The sequence below is a fragment of the Pyrus communis genome, chromosome 8 (assembly GCF_963583255.1).
Source record: "Pyrus communis chromosome 8, drPyrComm1.1, whole genome shotgun sequence".
In the NCBI taxonomy this organism is placed as follows: domain Eukaryota; kingdom Viridiplantae; phylum Streptophyta; class Magnoliopsida; order Rosales; family Rosaceae; genus Pyrus; species Pyrus communis.
In genome coordinates, this window is record NC_084810.1 from 12553462 (window position 1) to 12574625 (window position 21164).

Consider the following 21164-nt stretch of genomic DNA (forward strand, 5'->3'; position numbering starts at 1 on the left):
TCTCGCCAGATAGTCCATCTTCAAGCCTTCGCAGCTTCTAAACAGTGCTTGCGCCTGGGAATCATCGAGGCTCTTCGAAGAAAGCACGCCAGAATGCTTCGTCATCAAAGGCCCTGACTTGTTTAGAGTTGAAGAAAAAAAATGAGTACCGAAGTACTCACCCAACCAACCATACACATAATGGTAGGGAAGAACCGCGGCACGATCTTCAGTGTTTGCTGAGTTCGAAACAACACTCAAGCCATTATAAATATTGGCCAAAACCGGGATAGCAAGACTGAAAGATTCACCTGCAGCCATCTTGCTAGCAACTTTGAAAACCCCAGGACGAACAAAGTTGACGTCGCCAATTGGAAAAACAAACTTACAAAGCCAACAAGCTAAGAAAGCAGCTAGGTAAGATTCTTCCACATGCTCTGATGCTATGCCAAGGTCCTCAAACGCTCTCAACTCGGCAGGGGAACAGCGCCTAGCTGAACCAATGGCACCAGATGGATATGAGTCTCCCTTTGGCTTAGTGGTTTTGTTGCAACTTCTTCTCTTCGAGGACTTCTTGTACCTTGTGTCCTCCCAATACCAGAAGCGGATCCATGAAGAAATCTTCACGCCTGATTTACTTCGAGCATCTTGGAAAAGCTTGTGATATGCCCAAAATAAACAGCGACAACTCGCAGGCAATCCTCGGTTATTGCAGAGAGAAAGTTCCTCCGCACTAGGAACGACCTCGTCATAAAACTTACCTTGGATTGGCAATCCCCCTATCTTGTGGAGATCCCAAAGTGAAATTGACATCTCTCCTTGAGCTGTATGAAGCGTGTTAGTCGCTGAACACCAATGCTCGAAGAACGCATGAAGGACAGAATGATGGAGATCATAACTAAACAAAGATGCGTACACGGCATGGTAAAGGCCCATGCTAGTAAGCACATGTTTAGATCGGCCCAAGACATCTTCAAGCCACTCCCAATAAGACTCATCAAAAACAGCTTCTCCGGTAGTCGACAAGGCATCATTCCAAGCCATAGCTCCGCTGCGGATGTGATCTCCGAGAAGCTTAAACGAAGCCGGATGACTGTCATGAGCATGGTGTGAAGGGTTCAAGATAAGAATCCCCGGTGAGCACGCCTCCCTCTTCGTATTTGATCGAACAAAGTTTGCCACCTTCCAAGATACTTCAGAAGACCACGACTTAATATGCATGGAGTTGTCTTTTGTAGGAAGAGCAAGCGCCTTAAGGCCAGTCAGTGGGGCGTAAATCTTCAGAGTTGTTCCCCTATCTTGCGAATCATTTTCCTTCGCAAGAATGGTAATGGTGTTGCTCTTAAAACATTTGAAAAATACCATGACCGCAAAAAAAAAAAAAAAAAAAAAAAAAAAAAAAAAACAGCCACAAAACTTGAACAGCAGGACAACAGACAGTGCAATGGTGTGCAGCGATGACGGTGCAGCAAGCAGCAACAAGAGGCACAACAACGTCACCACCGAGGAAAATTATGATCAAAAGGCACTACACAGCATAAACTCGCTGCAGTCTTTTGCATAACCCCACACGGTAAAAGTGACACACTGCAACAAGCTCCAAGCAGCAGCAAGAGGCACGGCAACGTCACTACCAAGGGAAGACTGTGACCAAAAGGCATTACACAGCAAAAATCCCTTTGCAATCTTTGCACAACACCACTCTTTCTACACCACCAATTTACGCGTTCCTGGGTTCTTCGTCGATTTGGCAGCCTCAGCCTTGCAGATCACCATATAAAAAAATTAATAAAAAAAATATATATATATATATATATATAATAAAAAAACACAAAAAAAAAACACAAAAAAAAAAAAAAAAAAAAAAAAAAAAAATGCAAGAACAAAATATAAAAGACAAAAAAAAATTTAACGAGGTTCCTCCACAGTCAGTGTAACTGGAGTACGTCCTTGGAGCAGTAGGAGCTCACCCAATAATCCACTATCAACCAAATGGGAGTTTACAAAGTGTTGGTAATCTCACAGCCCAAATAACCCAATACACCCAAAAGCTCTCACACACCAAAGAAACAAATAGAGGAAGAAATATAATGAATAATTTCTTCTCTATACATATAGCTCAAAGCTATTACAAACAACAACTACTTTGGTAGATGATTACTAACCAAATGAAGCAGCAGCTTCTCTTCTCTATTTGCAGTTTTTTTTTTTTCTCAGCAGAGTATTGAGCTCTCTCTTCTTCTCTATTTTCTCCAAAACCGAAATGAGCTATCTTCACTTTTTTTTCCTTTGCTTCAAAGGCTATTTAAACCAACGGATGTGGAAGAAAAAAACAAAAACACTTTCCTGTTTTTCCTCCCTAAAACAAGGAAAATGTTTCTCCTTTTCTTCCTTTATAATTTTTTATAGCCAAAAGCATTTGCAATTGTTGTCTAGCTGAAAGCATAGCCAAGTTGGCCACTTTCCAACATAAAAAAAAAAAAAAAAAAAAAAAAACTTTGGTGGATCAGTGCCACCGAAGGAGGAAAAAAAAAAAACTTAGTGATGTATATGTTTTATTTGTATTTAGCACAATACACTGAATAAAATAAAACATGTCCATTAATCTTCAAGAAATTACAAGCATGAAAAAAAAAAAAAAAAAAAAAAAAAAAAAAATACAAGATTGGAGCTTTCACAAAGGATGTTCACGTGAAGCCCCATTATTTGGCAAAACTCTCGGAGCGGAAGGCATCAGAGCGGGAGGCATCGAAGATAGAGCATTCGAGGCCTCAATACTTGGCCAAACACTGGAAGACCCAGGAAAAATGTGCCTCTGGAGGAAAGACGAAAACCTTTGACGGTCACTTTGAATCTGACCTTCAGACTCTTGTAGCTCATCAAGCTTCCTCTTCATGCCCGTCGAATAGTTGTTTGCAAGCACGTGCAAACTTCTATTCTCATACTTCAGCTGCTTGATCTCTTGCTTGAGACTTTCCACCTCTGCCATCAACGATTCAACCTGACGGGAGCGAGCAAGTAGGCGTTGGCCCATGTTGGACACAGAGCCTGCACACTGAACGCTGAGAGCGAGGGACTCTTGAACGGCCAACTCATCGGACCGTCCTGACAGCAGCCTACTATCTTTTGGAGTGAGGAGGTTCCTAGCTACTATTGTAGCTGTTGTGGCGTCCTGCATCACGGAGTCTTCACCTGTAAGAGGACCGTTAGAAGATAAAAAAGAAGGGCGCCATACATTACCTTGACCGGGTGCAACCGGATCGCTGCTGAGACTCAAATCTAAGCAAAGGTTCGATGAGTTAGTCATTTTTTTCAAAGGTGTTCAGAGAGAATGGGTGGATGAAGATAATTCTCAAAAGGCCGGAGACGATTTTCAAGAATGGGCAATTTTCAGAGTGTGTATGTTGGAGTGATCGATACCTCTGTAAAAAGCCAAGCGACACGACCACCGATTCAAAAATCCGGATTTTCCTGCGTGAAGTTCGGCGACGCGTTCGTGGCTTTTCAGAAAATGCGTTCAACTTTGTCAAAAGATATCTGACAAAGTCGAGAACGCGTGGAGGCCATCATCGCAACTACACGTCTTTAGCCGACAAGCGCAAAGTTCGGCGACGCTTTCTCTGCTTTTCAGAAAACGCGTGCAACTTTGTCAAAAGTGGCGCTCGTTCAGAAATCGAAGAGGCGTCGTTCAGAAATCGAAGAGGCGTCGTTCAGATATCGAAGAGACGTTTGTCGACAAGGGTAAAAGAACGGTACCACCACTTGCTATTAAGAAATCCCTATATGTGTCGACCTTCGTCTTTTATGGCAAGGCAGACCTGAAGAAAATGCCCAACTCTTCCTCACCTCTGAGGGCGCACTCCCAGCAAAGCCTCTCGAAATACACAATTCTTCTTCTTCCTTTGAGAAAACCTATTCAACCTTTGAAGATACCAGATGCCTGGAGTACAGATGACCCAGGAGGAAACGATAGATTGAAGCATGTGCTGATTCATTCACCGCTTCTTCAAAAGCAAAGGTATCTCATATCATCAAGGGCGAAAGCAAAGGTATCTCATATCATGCTTTTTCCCTATCTTTTCCTTTGCCCTTGTTCTCACCTGCCAAGACAAGGACAGAGAAAGCAATATGTCGGAACCTCCACTCAAACCAGTTGCCACCAAGAAGTGAAGCACCATTTAAATGCAAAGGTTGCATTCAACTCCTGCATCGGAGGACAAATACTACAAGAGAAGATGCTAAACCTGCATAAGGAAATACCACTTCTGCAAAGGGGAGCAAGTAAGGCAAGTGAAAATGATACATCGAAGCATGTGGAGACAAGCACAACAAATATATGTGTTGATTCATTCGCTGCTTCTTCGAAAGCAAAGGTATCTCATATCATGCTTTTTCCCTGTCTTTTCCTTTGTCCTTGTTCTTACTCGCATGGCAAAGTGAAAGAAGCAATCAGCCGGCACTTGGAGTCAGTCTTCCGATCTGGAACCGACTACCTGGAATCTATTCCTGATTGCTTACCTAGTATTGCTCTCGAGTAGTCATCTTCAACGGTTGATACACTGCCAGAGAAGGGACAAGGAAACTTCAATCTTTCCGATTCGTATTCAATACGAATTGGAAAGATTGAACAAAGAAACAGGTCAGCACCTCCACTTCGTACTTGCCTGCCATATCCTGAAACCGCTCGTAGACCTTCGGGGGGAGACCAAAAGAATCCTGCTGCCCAGTTCAAGAGTAGCACAAAGGAAAATCAACGAGCGGAGGAGACCAGAAGAATCCTCCAGCCCAGTTCAAGATCAAGCCTCAATGGCCCTTGAAGAAATCACAAGTCCGATTCAAAATCAAGTGTTCACCACCCTTGAATCAAATTCAACTCCAGATAAAAGGAGTAAGTTCAGACCTTCGGAGGAGACCAAAAGAATCTTCCAGCCCAGTTCAAGATTAAGCTTGTGGAAAATCAACGATTGGAGGAAACCAGAAAATCTTCCAGTCGAACTCAAGATCAAGCCTCGATGGCCCTTGAAGAAATTTCCAGCTCAATTCAAGATCAAGCCTCGACGGCCCTTGGGTTGACATCTACATTAAGGGACTTCAAAACGCATCTTCTACACGTGACAAGCACATGTCTACGACGCGCCTTGAAGTGGGGGCATTTGTGGACATCGAAATTTCGGTGAAATGAATGTTGACCAATAATTAAAATTTCAACACTCACGTGTCACATAAATTTTACATGTAGCGTGTGACTCAATGAAAAATCGAAATAAATTGGAAAAGTCATCAAATAGGACACGTGTCATTACTTGGCAGAAATGATTTATTTCATCTGATTATTTAAATCCAAAAATCAAGTTTTGAAATTCTATAAATAGGAAGCCAAGGCATTCATTTAGGGGGGAGAAAGAAAGGAAGAAAGAGAGAAAGAAAGGAAGAAAGAGAGAAAGAAAGGAAGAAAGAAAGAAAGAAAGAAAGAAAGAAAGAAAGAAGGGAATTTACATCACACCAAAACCTTGAAGCCTTGAAACTCTAAAGCTCTCAAGCAAATCCCGAAGGATCAAGAAAACACTCTTCGTTCTTCGTCAAACCCTCCTTCAAGGTCAAGCCCCAACGGCCCTTGAAGAACTTCCGCCGACTCAAGATCAAGCCCCGACGGCCCCTTGAAGAAAGTGTTCATCATCCGTTCGTCCTAAGATCAAGCCCCAACGGCCCTTTGGATCAACAACCTCAACAAATCCACACATCCAATCAGTCTTCAAGATTAGGCCCAAAAGCCCTTGAAGATCCGCTCATCCATCAACCCTCAAGATCAAGCCCCGACGGCCTCTTGAAGAAATCCATACACTCAATCTTCAAGATTAGGCCCAAAAGCCCTTGAAGATCCGCTCATCCATCAACCCTCAAGATCAAGCTCCGACGGCCCCCTTGAAGAAATCCATACACCCAGTATTCAAGATCAAGCTCAAAAGCCCTCGAAGATCCGTTCATCAACTGTTCATCCCTAGATCAAGCCCCGACGGCCCTTTGGATCAACAACTCATCCACAAACCTACACCCTACGAAGATAGAATCAGAGGATCAAATTACAAAGAGATTGTAACCCCAAAATCATTAAACACAAAAAGATATTTTGTACACGGTATTCTTGTTTCTTGTTTCAGGAACTTTTCGTGTTTACACAATGTCCTAGAAAATCGTATCCCTCTTTTGGTGGGATTTGACATAAACCATATTAAGTAAATATATTACATAATATTTCTTAATACTCCCCCTCAAGTTGCAGAGTGAATATTATGAACTCCCAACTTGTTCGTAGTATCGCAAATTGATCTTTTCCCAAGGCCTTTGTAAATAAATCTGCTAACTGGAAACGTGTAGGCACATGTGAGGGAATAATCATTCAAGTTTGCAGTTTTTCTCGAACGATGTGACAATCAATTTCAATATGCTTTGTACACTCGTGAAAAACAGGATTAGCTGCAATATATAGGGCAGCTTGATTATCACAAAATAAAGGTGCAGGAGCCTTTTGCAGAACCTTTAAATCTTGCAAGATATAGCGTAGCCAGGTTAACTCTAAACATGTGTTGGCCATAGCTCGATATTCGGCTTCTGTAGATGATCGAGAAACATTGTCTTGTTTCTTGGATTTCCAAGAGATGAGAGAATTTCCAAGAAAAACACAATATCCTGTAACTGACCTTCTTGTGGCACGGCGACCTCCCCAATCGAAATCACAAAAAGCTTTTAACTCAAGATTGTCAGTGACAAGAAATAATAAACCTTGGCCAGGAGTACCTTTGATGTACCTGAGAATTCGTAAAGCTGCATCCCAATGAGGCTTGCGAGGCTCATGCATGAATTGACTCAATGTGCGAACTGAAAAGACTATGTCATGCTTAGTGACAGTAAGATAAATCAATTGCCCGACTAGTCTTCTATACTTGGTGGGATCATCTAACAATGCTCCATCAATGGGACTGAGTTTCAAATTTTGTTCCATTGGAAACTTGTCTGGTCATGCTCCCGAAAGTCCAGAATCCTGCAAAATGTCTAGTGCATATTTTCTTTGAGACATGAAAATGCCTTTATGAGAACGAGAAAATTCAATGCCTAAAAAATATTTCAAATTACCAAGATCTTTGATGCGGAAGCGTGTGAGAAGAAATGTTTTGAGGCGTTCCATCTCTTGAAGATCATTCCCTGTAAGAAGTATGTCATCCACATAGATAAGAACTGCAGTAAACAAAGAACCTTGAGCCTTGGTAAAAAGAGAATAATCAGCTTTTGATTGTTGGCAACCTGCTCTTTGAATGGTGACTGAAAAAGTCGAAAACCAATTTCTAGATGCGTGTTTGAGTCCATATAAAGATTTGTTAAGCTGACATACAATGTTCTCCCCCTGTCGGCGAAGACCAGGAGGAGGTTCCATCAAAACAACATCATGCAAATCACCATGGAGAAAAGCGTTTTGAACATCCAGTTGATGAATGAACCAATGATGTGCATTGGCAACAGCAAGGAGACAATGAAGAGTAGTGAGTTTGGCAGTAAGAGAAAATGTCTCCTGATAATCGATGCCCTCAATTTGAGTGTATCCTTTTGCAACAAGACAAGCCTTGTAACGTTCAATTGTGCCATCAGAGTTGTATTTGATTTTATAAACCCATTTGCAGCCAATGGGTTTATGACCTGCAGGTAAGGGAACCATGGTCCATGTATTGTTTTGCTGCAAAGCCATTAATTCTGCATGCATGGCATGTCGCCAATTAGGATCAAGGATAGCCTGAGCATATGAATTAGGTTCAGTGTGACCTGTAATGTTGGCTAGAAAAACACAATGGGCAGAAGAAATGCGTGAGTAAGAAAGAAAATTAGAGAAAGGGTAACGAGTATCTGTGGAAGGACGAGGCGCCGAAGGAGAGTGACTGACCTGGTTAGTCACATGATAGTCTTTATGATGTATGGGAGGGTGCTTAGGACGGATAGATTGGCGTGGAAGGGGTGGAGAGGGTGACTGAACGGACATGGCATCTGGTGAATGGGAGAGGACAGGTGATAGGGCAGATATGTTAGTGGATGGTGAGGTAGGAGAGATAGACACGGCATTGGGTAGGGAGGGTGATGGAAGCATGGCAGGAAAGGTAGGATTAGGTGGTGGGAGCATGTCAGGTGGTGTAGGATTAGGTAGTGGGGTCCGGGGGTTAGGATTAGAGGGTGATGGATGAGAGGGTTGACAAGCTGGCAGTGAGATTGTGGTGTCAGCAAGATTAGGTAGGTGGGGAGATATGAGGGGCTCGCTGTCATGTAGGGGAAGGGTGGGGGTCAAAGGGGATGAAGGTAGAGACTGAAAATGGAAGGCATTTTCTGTAAATTTAACGTCACGGTTGACAAAGAATTTTTTAGTGTCCAAATCGTATAGTTTATAACCTTTTTGACCAGTGGGGTATCCAACAAAGGCACATCGTTGAGCACGAGGATCGAATTTATGAGCAGGGTGAACAACAGTAGTAAAACACAAACAACCAAAAACTTTCAAGTGGTCAAAAGATGGTGGACGTTTATATAATAATTCAAAAAGAGATTTGTTAGATAACAAAGGAGATGGTAATCGGTTAATAAGATAGACAGTGGTGGATACACACTCACCCCAAAATGAAAGGGGTACATGAGATTGGAAGCGTAAGCTACGCGCAATGGTGAGAATGTGACAATGCTTACGTTCGACAATGTCATTTTGTTGTGGAGTGTAAACACAGGTGCGTTGGTATTCAATGCCATTGGTTTGAAAAAAATCTTTCATAGACAAAAACTCAAACCCATTGTCAACCCTTACTGCTTTTATATTTGCATGAAATTGTGTATGAGCAAAAGTAACAAAAGATTTTAAAAGGTGTTGAGTTTCAAATTTATGTTGCATCAAAAAAACCCATGTGCACCTAGTAAAATCATCAACTATGGTAAGAAAGAATCGAGCTCCTGAATGTGTAGGAACTTTATGAGGGCCCTATATATCACAATGTAACAAATCAAAGGAAGCATGAGTTGATATAGAATTTAAAGGAAATGGAAGTCTGGTTTGTTTAGCCATGGGACAAACAGTACAATTACTATCAAAAGAAAAATTATTTGAAGACAATGAAGGAAATACTAATTTAAGGCAAGTGGGTGAAGGATGTCCAAGTCACATATGCCACAAATTGGAGGAATGGGAAACTTGACAGGAGAGAGGCGTTCGTTGTAACGGGGACATGTAATAAAGACCATCACGTTGCTTACCCGATCCAATCATCTTCCCTGTAGCCAAGTCCTGCAAGACACAGAAAGTGGGAAACAAAATGGCGCAACAATTTAGAGAATCGGTGACTTGACTGGTAGACATGAGATTTAGGTGAAAAGAAGGAACACATAAAACATTGTCTAAGGTAATATCTAAATTGAATGGTACATGGTGCGAGATTTATACGCACACAAATTAAACCCTCTTTTCGTCAAATTGTAGTATATGTATAAGTAGGGATCGTTCTGGACCGGGGATTAGGAGGGATTGTTAACCACTTGGATTTGACTCAAAAACGTAAAATAACAATATGAAACACTATACTAGACTCAAAGAATGTAAAACTAAACACTTAAAACATTAACACAAACCAAAAGACTCAAACATCACCCAAAACACTCAAAACTGCCTTAAAATCACTTTCTGGGCAGTTTTGAGCACTTTGGTGAATCTGGACGAAATTGGGAAATAAAATGAATCAAAACACTTAAAAACACAATATAAAACACTAAACTAACTCAAAGAATGTAAAACTAAACACTTAAAACATTAACACAAACCAAAAGACTCAAACATCACCCAAAACACTCAAAACTGCCTTAAAATCACTTTCTGGGCAGTTTTGAGCACTTTGGTGAATCTGGACGAAATTGGGAAATAAAATGAATCAAAACACTTAAAAACACAATATAAAACACTAAACTAACTCAAAGAATGTAAAACTAAACACTTAAAACATTAACACAAACCAAAAGACTCAAACATCACCCAAAACACTCAAAACTGCCTTAAAATCACTTTCTGGGCAGTTTTGAGCGTTTTGGTGAATCTGGACGAAATTGGGAAATAAAATGAATCAAAACACTTAAAAGCACAAACTAAATTGATTTCTAACTAAATTGGACATTAAAGTAAAGGGGGATTTAGATTTATACGAAAATTGAAATAACAAAACAAGTTAATAAACTAAACAGATTGTAAAACGAATTTGATGGAATGGAATGAATGGATGATAGAATGGCTAAGGGGTTCATCTCCATACATGTTATACTTGCATAATAAAATGATTTCCAATTGCATTTCAATAAACCATGAAACTCAACACCCCGGGTTAACCGTGATGCACTAATTAACCTTCAAATCTTCCTAACGTTATTGAATTGGATGGGTTAGCGCATACAACAATTCAAAACATTCCCCACAAGTCCTCAACATGAATGCATAGAAGAGATACAAGCAAGAATCATTACGCTCTATGAAAATTATAAGTGTTGACGAGGCATTCGTTACTATGGATTGCATGAAACTTATGCCAAGAATTTGTTTAACGCGATTGTTTATAAGCAACCTCCACTACTTGTGAATATAAGTTCATAACGATTAGGTGAAACTTACTTATATTCTAGCGTCATATTCATGCATGAAAATTAAGCGCGCATTCTCAATAAACATACATAAATAAGTTATCAATCAAACGGTTAAACAAATTGAATCCACAACTTATGAAACGCAATTAGAAGTATTCAAATCAAAATGCAAGCATAAACATATATTTCGAATCCCCCCCTAGCCAAGGGGGGTTTAGTTCCTCATGGTACAAAACAAAGAGAATCAAAGAAACACCTAAACATTCCAACAACTCAAACTTGAATTGTATGAACGTTTAGGCCCTCTTATCATCCATTCCTCATTCGTACAAAACAAAGAGCATTGAAATTAAACATTGAAATCAAAGAAACACCTAAACATTCCAACAACTCAAACTTGAATTGTATGAACGTTTAGGCACTCTTCTCTTCCTCTTCGTTGTGGCACAAGGTCTAAGGTGAGTTTGATGGTGTGAATGGTTTGGGGAGTGGTGTTTGGATTAATAGGGAAGGCACGGCACAAGGGTGGTTTGATGTCTACATTTCTGCAATGGATGAGTTTATGGAAGAGTGTTTGGAATGGATGAATTTCTGGCACAAAGGCCTTATTTCTGTGGTGAATGGATGTGTTGAATTATGAAGATGCATGTGCAATGAAGTGGAATGACAATCTGAAATGGGATAGGTACCCACGGCAATGATGATTTCTGGTGGTGTTTTGGGTGCATGTGGAATGAATGATTTCTTGGTGAGTGGATGCATGTGTTGATTAAAGAGGGAATGCAAAGGAAAAGCTAGAAATGCATGTGGAGTGGCTGCAAGGTGAATGAATAATGAAATGGGAAAGCATGTGCAAGGTTTTGGTGTAAATGATTGAATGTGCATGTGGCTGCAATGAAGGAGGAATCCTTCAATTTCGTCCATCCTCTTGGCTCCAAGCATATGATATCCATTCCAATCTCCAATTTGCTCCAAAAGGCATCCTTTTGCATACTTTGCCCTTAGAACCTGAAAACACACAAAAGAAGCATAAAGGACTAAAATAACTAAAGAAACATAACGTAAATGCACGAGAACAAGCCATTTAAGTCGCATGAATATGCTCCTATCAGTACAATGCATGTAGAAGTGATTTTAGCTGAAGAGCCGGTGGGTAATTTAACAGTGGATATTGGTGAAGATGTGCTTTCGGAACAATATGAAGAATCTAAAATGATATGATTGGTAGCCCCACTATCCAAAATCCAAGGTTTAGTATATACAGAATTAATGGATGCAACAATAAAAGGAGACAGACCTGCTGCATTCGCATAAGCACTGTTATTACCAGAGGTATTGTTTAAATTCATCATGGACACAACTTAAGCCAACTGTTGAAGTTGGTCAGCAGAAAGACCTTGCAACGGGTTCGGCGGGTTCGGTGAAGGCTGTGTTTGAGTCTAAGTGGCAGGTGCTACGTTTACAGCAGTGATGGGACCCGTCCCTGCACTGGCAGCAAGAGAAGAGACATGGGCAGCACGTGGGATGCTGCTGCCTTGGAGACACTGTTGTGCTTTATGATTTCCTCCATTCGTGCCATTTTTAAATCGGCATGTGTCCTCGGTGTGGCCTCTTTTATCACAAAACTTGCAATGATATTTTCGAGTCCTACAATTATCAATTGTATGTCCGCCTTTATCACAGTATTCACAATGGAAATTTTTGGAATTGTTGAAGGATTGGTTTGATCGACTTTGAACGGCTGCAGCAATGGAAAAATTTTCATTCGATCCCGAAGACATTTGTCTCTGTGTTTCGTCTTGAATAACAAGTGAGTAGGCTTGACGAACTTTAGGCAAAGGTGCCATCATGAGAATATTACTTCGAACTCCACTATAGACATCATTAAGACCCATGAGAAACTGCATCATTCGATCTTCTTCTATTTATTCATTATGTGCCTTTGTCTGGTCGCAGATGAGGAGAGGTCGATAAGTCTCCAACTCATCCCAAAGGCCCTTAAGTTTTGTAAAATAAGCCGAAACTGTCATGGAACCTTGAGAGAGGGATACGATGGATTTCTGGATTTGATAAATTGTTGGTGCGTTCTTTTGTGAGAACTGATCTTTAAAATCTTGCCATACCTGTTAAGCGTTTTTGGCATGAACAACTCCTTTGGATAAATCAGGCTCCACAAATTGAGCGAGCCACGTTAAAATCATACTATTGCATTGATTCTAGAGAGCGTATTCAATTGGTTAATCTTTTGCTGATGGAGGCTGTATGGAGCCATCAACAAAACCAATTTTGTTTTTGGCTGTGAGAGCATGAATCATGGATTTGCTCCAAGATGGGTAGTTGGATCCATTCAATTTTTCCGGTACGAGCATATGACCATTGGATCCATTCAATTTTTTCGGTACGAGCATATGACCAGGACTATCTGAATGATGAACATAGTATGGGTTTGATGAATCCATACTGATTTGCTATGGGTTTGACTGTTTTGTGGTTGTGGTTAAAGTACTGTGCTTGACATGATGCTTGAAAAAAAAAAACAAGGGTTGAAAAAGTAGGCAATCAAGTACCAGGACCTGATGCTTTGGATACCATCTTAAAAATGAGTGAATATTAAAATGTATGAATGGCAGGGCAATTGAAAGGAGCAGACTGAATTGGTTTCGAATTGATTTCTATTGATAACTTTACAGTACAATATATACATTAGTAGGTCAACCAATTAACCCTACATCAATGTCCTAGAAAATCGTATCCCTCTTTTGGTGGGATTTGACGTAAACCATATTAAGTAAATATATTACAAAATATATAACATGATATTTCTTAAAAAACACGCCTATCTAAATGACAAGCCTTTATAAACAAATTGGATTCAAATCAGACCATGCTTAATCCCAATAACACAAGTTATGAGATTATAATGTGTTGGCCGCCACTAAATTGACCATATGACCCCATCATGAGATGACTTCATAAGCCGAACTTAATGACAAAAGTCATCATAAGATAATTATGATGTAAAGGATTGAGTGATACAATCTCATTATTATCACAACATACCATAGCTGGTAGTAGTTTCATACAACAGTAAACACAAAGTAGTGCAATATCATGCATAATCGAAAGTATGATCATGCAATTATTACAAACTAAAGTAAACTGTAATAAGAGAGTCATCACCAAAATCTAAAGGTGAAGGTCTCACTGCCAAGCCCACTCGCCACTTCCCGGATTATCCTTGTTCTCGCTATATCCTGAAGCATCGAAAAACAAAGTGTGAGTGGATCAAGTTTATTCTAGTCAAAATCATTCGAATATAATAACCTCCGTTTTGAAATCACATAGATAGTTGAAAACTACATGCATACAGTACCATCGAAATAGTAATCAAGTTCTTATCACGTCACTTGTCATATTAAATAAAGTAATCTCAATCACATTATCAAAGTAAATAAAATGTATAGCAAGCAGGTGAAACGACATCTACCTGATTGATGACTAGCGTCTACTAGTGAATCTAGCCTCTTTTGAAAATATAAGTACCAGCAAAATAAACCTACAGCCGTGGCTAGTTATACGATATGTATGATAACCATGTGGTGAAAATAAATCACTAATAGTCTCAAGATATCATTTAAATTAGTTATACCAAAGTCTCATCAAAGACTAATATTCAATAATAGTAATATGCATCAACATGTAATAATACTTAAAAAAAAAAAAACGTTTAGTTTTCAAAGGGATCCACTCACTGGCAAGCAAAGCGTCATTCATCGTTAGGCTCTTTGCCTGAATCCTTTTTAATCTCTACAAAGCCTGTGAATTAGATATATATAGCTTAAATAAGCTTTAAAGAACATTCTAGGAAAAATCGTCCAAACTGCTATTTAGGCTTCAAATTTGAACAAATGAAGGGCCCCATGTGATTCAGTACACCGAAAAACCTAAGTGTAAGTATGGGATCCTACACGCACCGCCATGCTCCAACCACGCGTCACCATGAGCCGGCGCTATGATGTCACGCGCCCCTATGGGGTCGCTGTCGCCGGTGAACGTGTTGCTGTACTCGCCGCCATATAGGAGCCACACTTGCCATCATTGTTGCCACGCATCAGTTGTCGGTTAGAGTTTAAGTGATAACTGATTTGCTGATACAAAAAGTTTCCCAGACTTGCAGAGCTTGATTTCAGTCCCAAAATTCATGAAATTGCCTTCCAAATTCGTAGAAAACACTACCAAAAGGCCAGGGACTTACCTAAAACGGATTTAGGTGCAATAGGGTCGAATCCACCACGGATTCGACCGATTTCCTTCAAACAAGCTCACTGGAAACTGGAAAAGAAGAACAGGGTGCATGCATGGGTTAGAATCACATATTTGGACTCAAAATAGTCCACGTTTCATCCTCAGACCAACACGAAACCAAAACCCAGAGAAGGTACGTACAAGCTGGCTTCGAACTCGACATTTTTTCACCGAAGTTCGTCACCGGACTGGTTATGCATGCACAGAGAAATAACAGGGCCTAAACCCTCAATTTTTCAACACAAAATCACTTCACAGTCATGGTAATAACCCATAAATTCACAGATTGAAAACAGTGGCGGAGGCAGGATTTGACCTTACGGGGGTCATGATAAAATAGATGTGGTAACATTTTGTTATTTAAAAATATATAATTCATGATTGGTTCTTATAATTTGAACTCGTTGTCGTACGCAATTATTATCAATAGTGTTATTATTATGTATACAACCAAGTTATAACCATACATTGATCTTATTGCATAATAGTAGATTTTTTTCTACTTAAGCAGCCACAACCTTTAATTTGACTGCCATGCTGCAAATACACCAATTTTTGTGAAAGATTATTGATCAATCCTTTCAATTGATTGAACTCACTATGAAATATTGTTGATTAATAGAGTGTTTTGATAAATAATGAAAATCAAAACCATGCAGACATAAACTTAAATTGAACCTAAAGCTGTAATTAACTGAAAATTGAAGGAAGATTAAACATCAGAGCAATAAAATTATCAAATAAAATCCACAAACATAAGCAAAGCCAAAAATTGAAACATTCAAGTTCAAAATTTATTACAAAATCACAAAAACATCAATCCAAAAAAAAAAACACAGAAATAATTGAATGCATAGAACATAATTGAAATATAAAAACACGCTACTCAATCTATAAAATGCCAAATACGATTGATCTCCAAACACCACAGAAATTTGAAAATCTTAGAGTATTTTGAGTCGTAAGAATCAACCAAGCATTATGATCGAACTCGGTGTAAAAAATCCTAGAAAAAAATCCATCGCCATTAAAGCTCTGGTGCGATACTTCAAGCTGTTGAACGCGAGGGCTCTATTGGTGCGCCTAAATTGAAGGGGCTGATTTAATTGGCTGGTGGATTTTTAAGGGTAAACACGTGATTTCCAATGGGCCCATTAGACTGGAGAGCGAGCTAAGTCTCACAATGACTTAGCAGTAATACGGAGAATCGAATTAAAGACCCCTCACTTATAAGTGAATAAGAATACAACTAAATCGTAGTACTAAGTGGCATGAGGCCACACTTACGCATTGGTACATGGATAATTAGTAAACATTTTAGTGATTTACGGCCAAACTCCCTTATAGAATTTGGAATGTTCATGGGATAGGAAATCTCAATCCTACGTTAATATAATTAAATATCGATCCATTGGCAATCCTAAATGATTCTCTTCACCTAAACCCCTTTACGCAAAGATTTTTCAATGTGTTGGGAACCCGGTTTGGTATACCAAATGTAATAATATAATTAATTGAAAACTAGTAAAAGAAAATTCAAACTAATTGTATAATGACACTTGATGCAACGAGCAGTATTTCCGACACACTAAAAAATTTCTCATTTCATGTTAGTAGTGATTTTGTTTTCGGTTTTGGTTTACAACTATGGAGACATACTACCGAATATGTGACAAATAAAAATGAATGTGTGAGTAACACTCTTCTTAGTATATTAGGTAAGTAGTGGTTAGATTTTCAGATTATTTTAGTTGATCACTGAACGTTAATGTTTTTACAAAACAACCTATTATAAATGATTGTTGATATGATAAGGATATAATATTATTTTGCTTTGCTTTTTAATTTGTTAGCAAACGCAAATGTGGAAGCGGTAAAACAAACACAAGACTTCTGGTGCATGTTGAAATGTTTGCATTAGTTGTGTGAGAGCTTGTTTATGAGTGGTTTTTGGGTTAAAAAAATACACTTTAGATGTTCCAAGTTTTCATGTATTCATGTGATGATTGTATGCAATACCTATATTCACTAGAATTATATGCGATTGTAAGATGATGATTGTACTATATACATGTAAGTATTGTAGCCAATTCTAAATTTAAACCTAAACAAGTTTACGCCTTACAACAGTGCTCATGATGGATCAGCATTTGTCTCATTTTACTACTCTCAAATATCATGAAGTTCCACTAATTCTCATTTTACTACTCTCAAGTATCATGAAGTTCCACTAATTCTCATTTTACTACTCTAGCTGGGGGTGTGAAGAAGGTGAATGTCTGAGGAATTTATTGAGACTTGTCCTCAAACTGGACCACTAGCATAATGTAAGTCAATATCGTGGTCATTTACGATCCACGATATCAGCGAGCAGACGCCAAATTCGACAGCATGTTGACTCACCACATGGGAGCCATTATCCGCACCAAGTGCCCCATGAAAGCCCCTACATCATATCAAAGCCATTCTCATTTTGTAGTGCACAATCAGGCTGCGAATACTTAAATATGAAACTCCTCGTGCACAACTCCTTAAACTTCAAATGAATTGTTTTGCAAATATCAACAAATGAAGAACAACGTGGAACTAGAAGTCTCACAATTTCCATTTGGTATGTACACTTTGCTATCACATAAAGCTCCATTATCCTAAACAAAACAAAAAGGGACTTAAATCACTAAGACAAAACATAAACAGACACTACAATAAAGTTACTACCAAATTGAAATTATATCACCAACGCCCAAAGCTGTAATTAATTGAAATTTCAAGGACGATAAAATATCAAAGCAACAAAATTATCAAATCAAATCCACAATCATAGGCAAAGCAAAAAATTGAAACATTCAAGTTCAAAATTTAATACAAAATTACATCAATTTGAGGCAAGTAAACAAAGAAAAAAAACGTGGAAATAATTGAATGCATAAAACATAAGAATGCAAGTAAACAAACATACTACTCAATTTATAAAACACCAAATACGATTGATCCCCAAACACCACAGAAATCTGAAAATCTTAGAAGATTTTGAGTCGTCAGAATCAACCAAGCATCATGATTGAACTCGGAGTGAAAAATCGTAGAAAAAAAAATCCATCGCCATTAAGGCTCTGTTGCGATACTTCAAGTTGTTGAACGTGACGGTTCTCTTTGTGCGTCAAAATGGAATGGGTTGTTTTAATTGGCTGATGGCTTTTAAAGGGTAAACACGTCATTTAAATAAATAAATAAACTTATGCATTGATATATGTGTAATTGGAAAACTTTTTATTGATTTATGGCCAAATTCCCCTTATAGAATTTGGAATGCTTTTAGGGATAGGAAATCTCAATCCCATATTATTATAATTAAATTTCGATCCCTTGGCAATCCTAAATGGTTCTCTTTATCAAAACCCATTCACGCAAAAGATTTTTTAATGTGTTGGAAACACAGGTTGATATATCAAATGTAATAATGTAATTAACTGAAAACTAGTATAAGAGAATTCTAACTAATTATATTATTACATTTAATGTAATGAGTGTGTTATCAGCACACTAAAAGATTTCTCATTTTACATATGCATATAACGGAAAAGGATCCTTGTCGGATCCTCTTTATGGGGATTCGGAGGATCAATCAATCACGTCCGTTCATCGTATATTGTGTAGTCAGAAATCATTTTAAATGTAAAATTTTAAATTGAATATAAATAGTATCTAACAAAAACTAATCGCACGATATACAATAAACGAACATAATTGATTGATACTCGAATCTCCACAAAAAAAATCGGGAGATGACCTTTTCCGCATATAACAACCACCATGTCCACACAAAAACTTAAGACAAGTCACTAAAACTTGCTTTGCTTAGCCATTGGACCCCACTTCTCCATTTTGTTAACCATATGAAAACACCAAAAACGACAGGCAAAACCACCAACTCCATTACTCACCTCCCTATTTCTTTCCCACTTCACTTCCTTTCCCTTCTCACAATTCTCCCATTTATTCATCATAATCCCTCCAAACATGTCATCAAACACCGCCATCACTCCAACCTTGCCCTACGAAGAGTGCCGCGGTGTTCTCCGCGTCTACAGCGACGGCTCCATCGTCCGCTCTCCCAAACCAAGCTTCGACGTCCCAGTCCACGACGACGGCTCCGTTGACTGGAAAGACGTCGTTTTCGACCCAACCAATCAACTCCAACTCCGCCTCTACAAGCCTGCTGCAACTACACACTCCCCCTCGTCGTTGTCCAAAAAGCTCCCCATCTTCTACTACATCCACGGCGGCGGCTTCTGCATCGGCTCGCGCGCTTGGCCCAACTGCCAGAACTACTGTTTTCAGCTCGCCTCCCAGCTCCAATGCGTCGTCGTTGCACCTGACTATCGCCTCGCGCCAGAACACCGCCTCCCGGCTGCTATTGACGACGGCTTCGCGGCTATGAAATGGCTCCAAGCCCAAGCCGAGGCTGAGGATCCGGACACGTGGCTGACTGAGGTGGCGGATTTTGGGAACGTGTTTGTTTCGGGTGACTCGGCTGGCGGGAATATTGCTCATAACTTGGCGGTTCAGCTCGGGGCCGGTTCGGTTGAATTGGGGCCGGTTCGGGTGAGAGGGTACGTACTTTTGGCACCGTTTTTTGGTGGGACGGTTTTGGCTAGGTCAGAGGCTGAGGGCCCCAAAGAAGCCTTTCTCAATTGGGAGCTCATTGACAGGTTTCAACTTTCAATCTTCCCCCCACTTTCTTTTTCTTCATTTCATTTCATGTTAATAGTGATTTTGTTTTTGGTTTTAGTTTACAACTGTGGAGACATAAGATTGGGTTAGCAAGAAATAAAAATGGATGAATGAATATTAGAGTAAGTAGTAATTAGATGTTCAGATTATGTTAGTTGATCACATAACATTATATATGATTGTTGGTGTAATAAGTATATAATATTCTTTTGCTTTGTTGTTAACAAACGCAAATGTGGAAGCGGTAAAACAAACACAAGACTTCAGGTGCATGTTGAAATGTTTACATTAGTTGTGTAAGAGCTTGTTTATGAGTGGTTTTTGGGTTAAAAAAAACACTTTAGATGTTTCATGTTTTCATGTATTCCTATGGTAATTATATTAAATACATATCCATATGAATTATATGCAACTATTAGATGATAATTGTATTAAATACATGTAAGTATTGTAGCCAATATATTATTTGATCATTAAATTAAAAATAAAATGAAAGAGGTTTGTGCATGAAAAAATTAAGATTAAGCATGCATGCAGGTTTTGGAGGCTGTCAATACCAATTGGAGAGGACAGAGATCACCCACTTGTGAACCCATTTGGACCAAATAGCCAGAGCCTAGAAGAAGTGGCTTTTGATCCAATCCTAGTGGTTGTAGGTGGAAGCGATCTTCTCAAAGATCGAGCTCAAGATTATGCAAATAGGCTCAAAAATTGGGGAAACAAGGTTGAGTACGTGGAATTTGAAGGACAGCAGCATGGTTTCTTCACCATCCAACCCAGTTCCCAACCTGCAAAGGAATTGATGTTAATCATCAAACGATTCATTGCTCAAAATTCCACTTGCTGCTAAGACATGCATGCAGCTATGGGCGGCCATGGATCTAAGTCTCTAAGATTCTAAAACAACAACAACAACAACAACAAAAAAGCTCTTAATGTTGTCAAATATAGTAACAAATAATGTGAGAGTAAAATTGTATTTTTTTTCTCTTATTTATTCTTAGCATGTTGTAAAATTCTCTCTTATCGTTAGGGACAGTTTGGGACTGTTGTGCTTTGTTTAAAAACTGCTTGTGCTTTAAGAATAATCAGCTGCAAAATAAAGCAGTTGAACGTTTGGTAAACTGTATTTTTAAAAGTATTGTGAGTATGAAAACCAATGTAAAAGTGTTTGGTAAATTTTAATGTAAAAGTGATATAATTGTATATAATGGCAAAAATAGACATAAAAGTGCGGTGATGGCAACAACAACGATGGCAAAGGCAATAGTTGTGATGGTGTTGGTGATGGTGCCAATAAAGGGATGTGATGGTTGGGTTGTAGAGGTAACAATGGTCGTAGGAGCAGCGACAACGGTGATGGTGGTGGTTGTGGTTGTGGTTCGGTAGCACTGGTGGTGGTGGTTGTTATTTTTATGGTGGTGGTCGTGGTGACGGTGGCAGCCACGATGGTAGTGGCAGTTGTGCTGGTAATGGTGGTAGATATGGTTGTGGTGAGGTGG

The 21164-nt window shown here is 39.2% G+C and overlaps 1 protein-coding gene across 1 annotated transcript; it reads left to right on the forward strand.

Annotated features, from left to right (window-relative positions):
* The first annotated feature begins 18827 nt into the window (after positions 1-18827).
* On the forward strand, positions 18828-20841 carry LOC137742458 (carboxylesterase 15-like). The gene is made up of 2 exons (XM_068482329.1): positions 18828-19640; positions 20200-20841. The coding sequence occupies exons 1-2, from the start codon at positions 18949-18951 to the stop codon at positions 20510-20512; spliced, it is 1005 nt and encodes a 334-aa protein (XP_068338430.1). The 5' UTR covers positions 18828-18948; the 3' UTR covers positions 20513-20841.
* Positions 20842-21164: the final 323 nt, after the last annotated feature.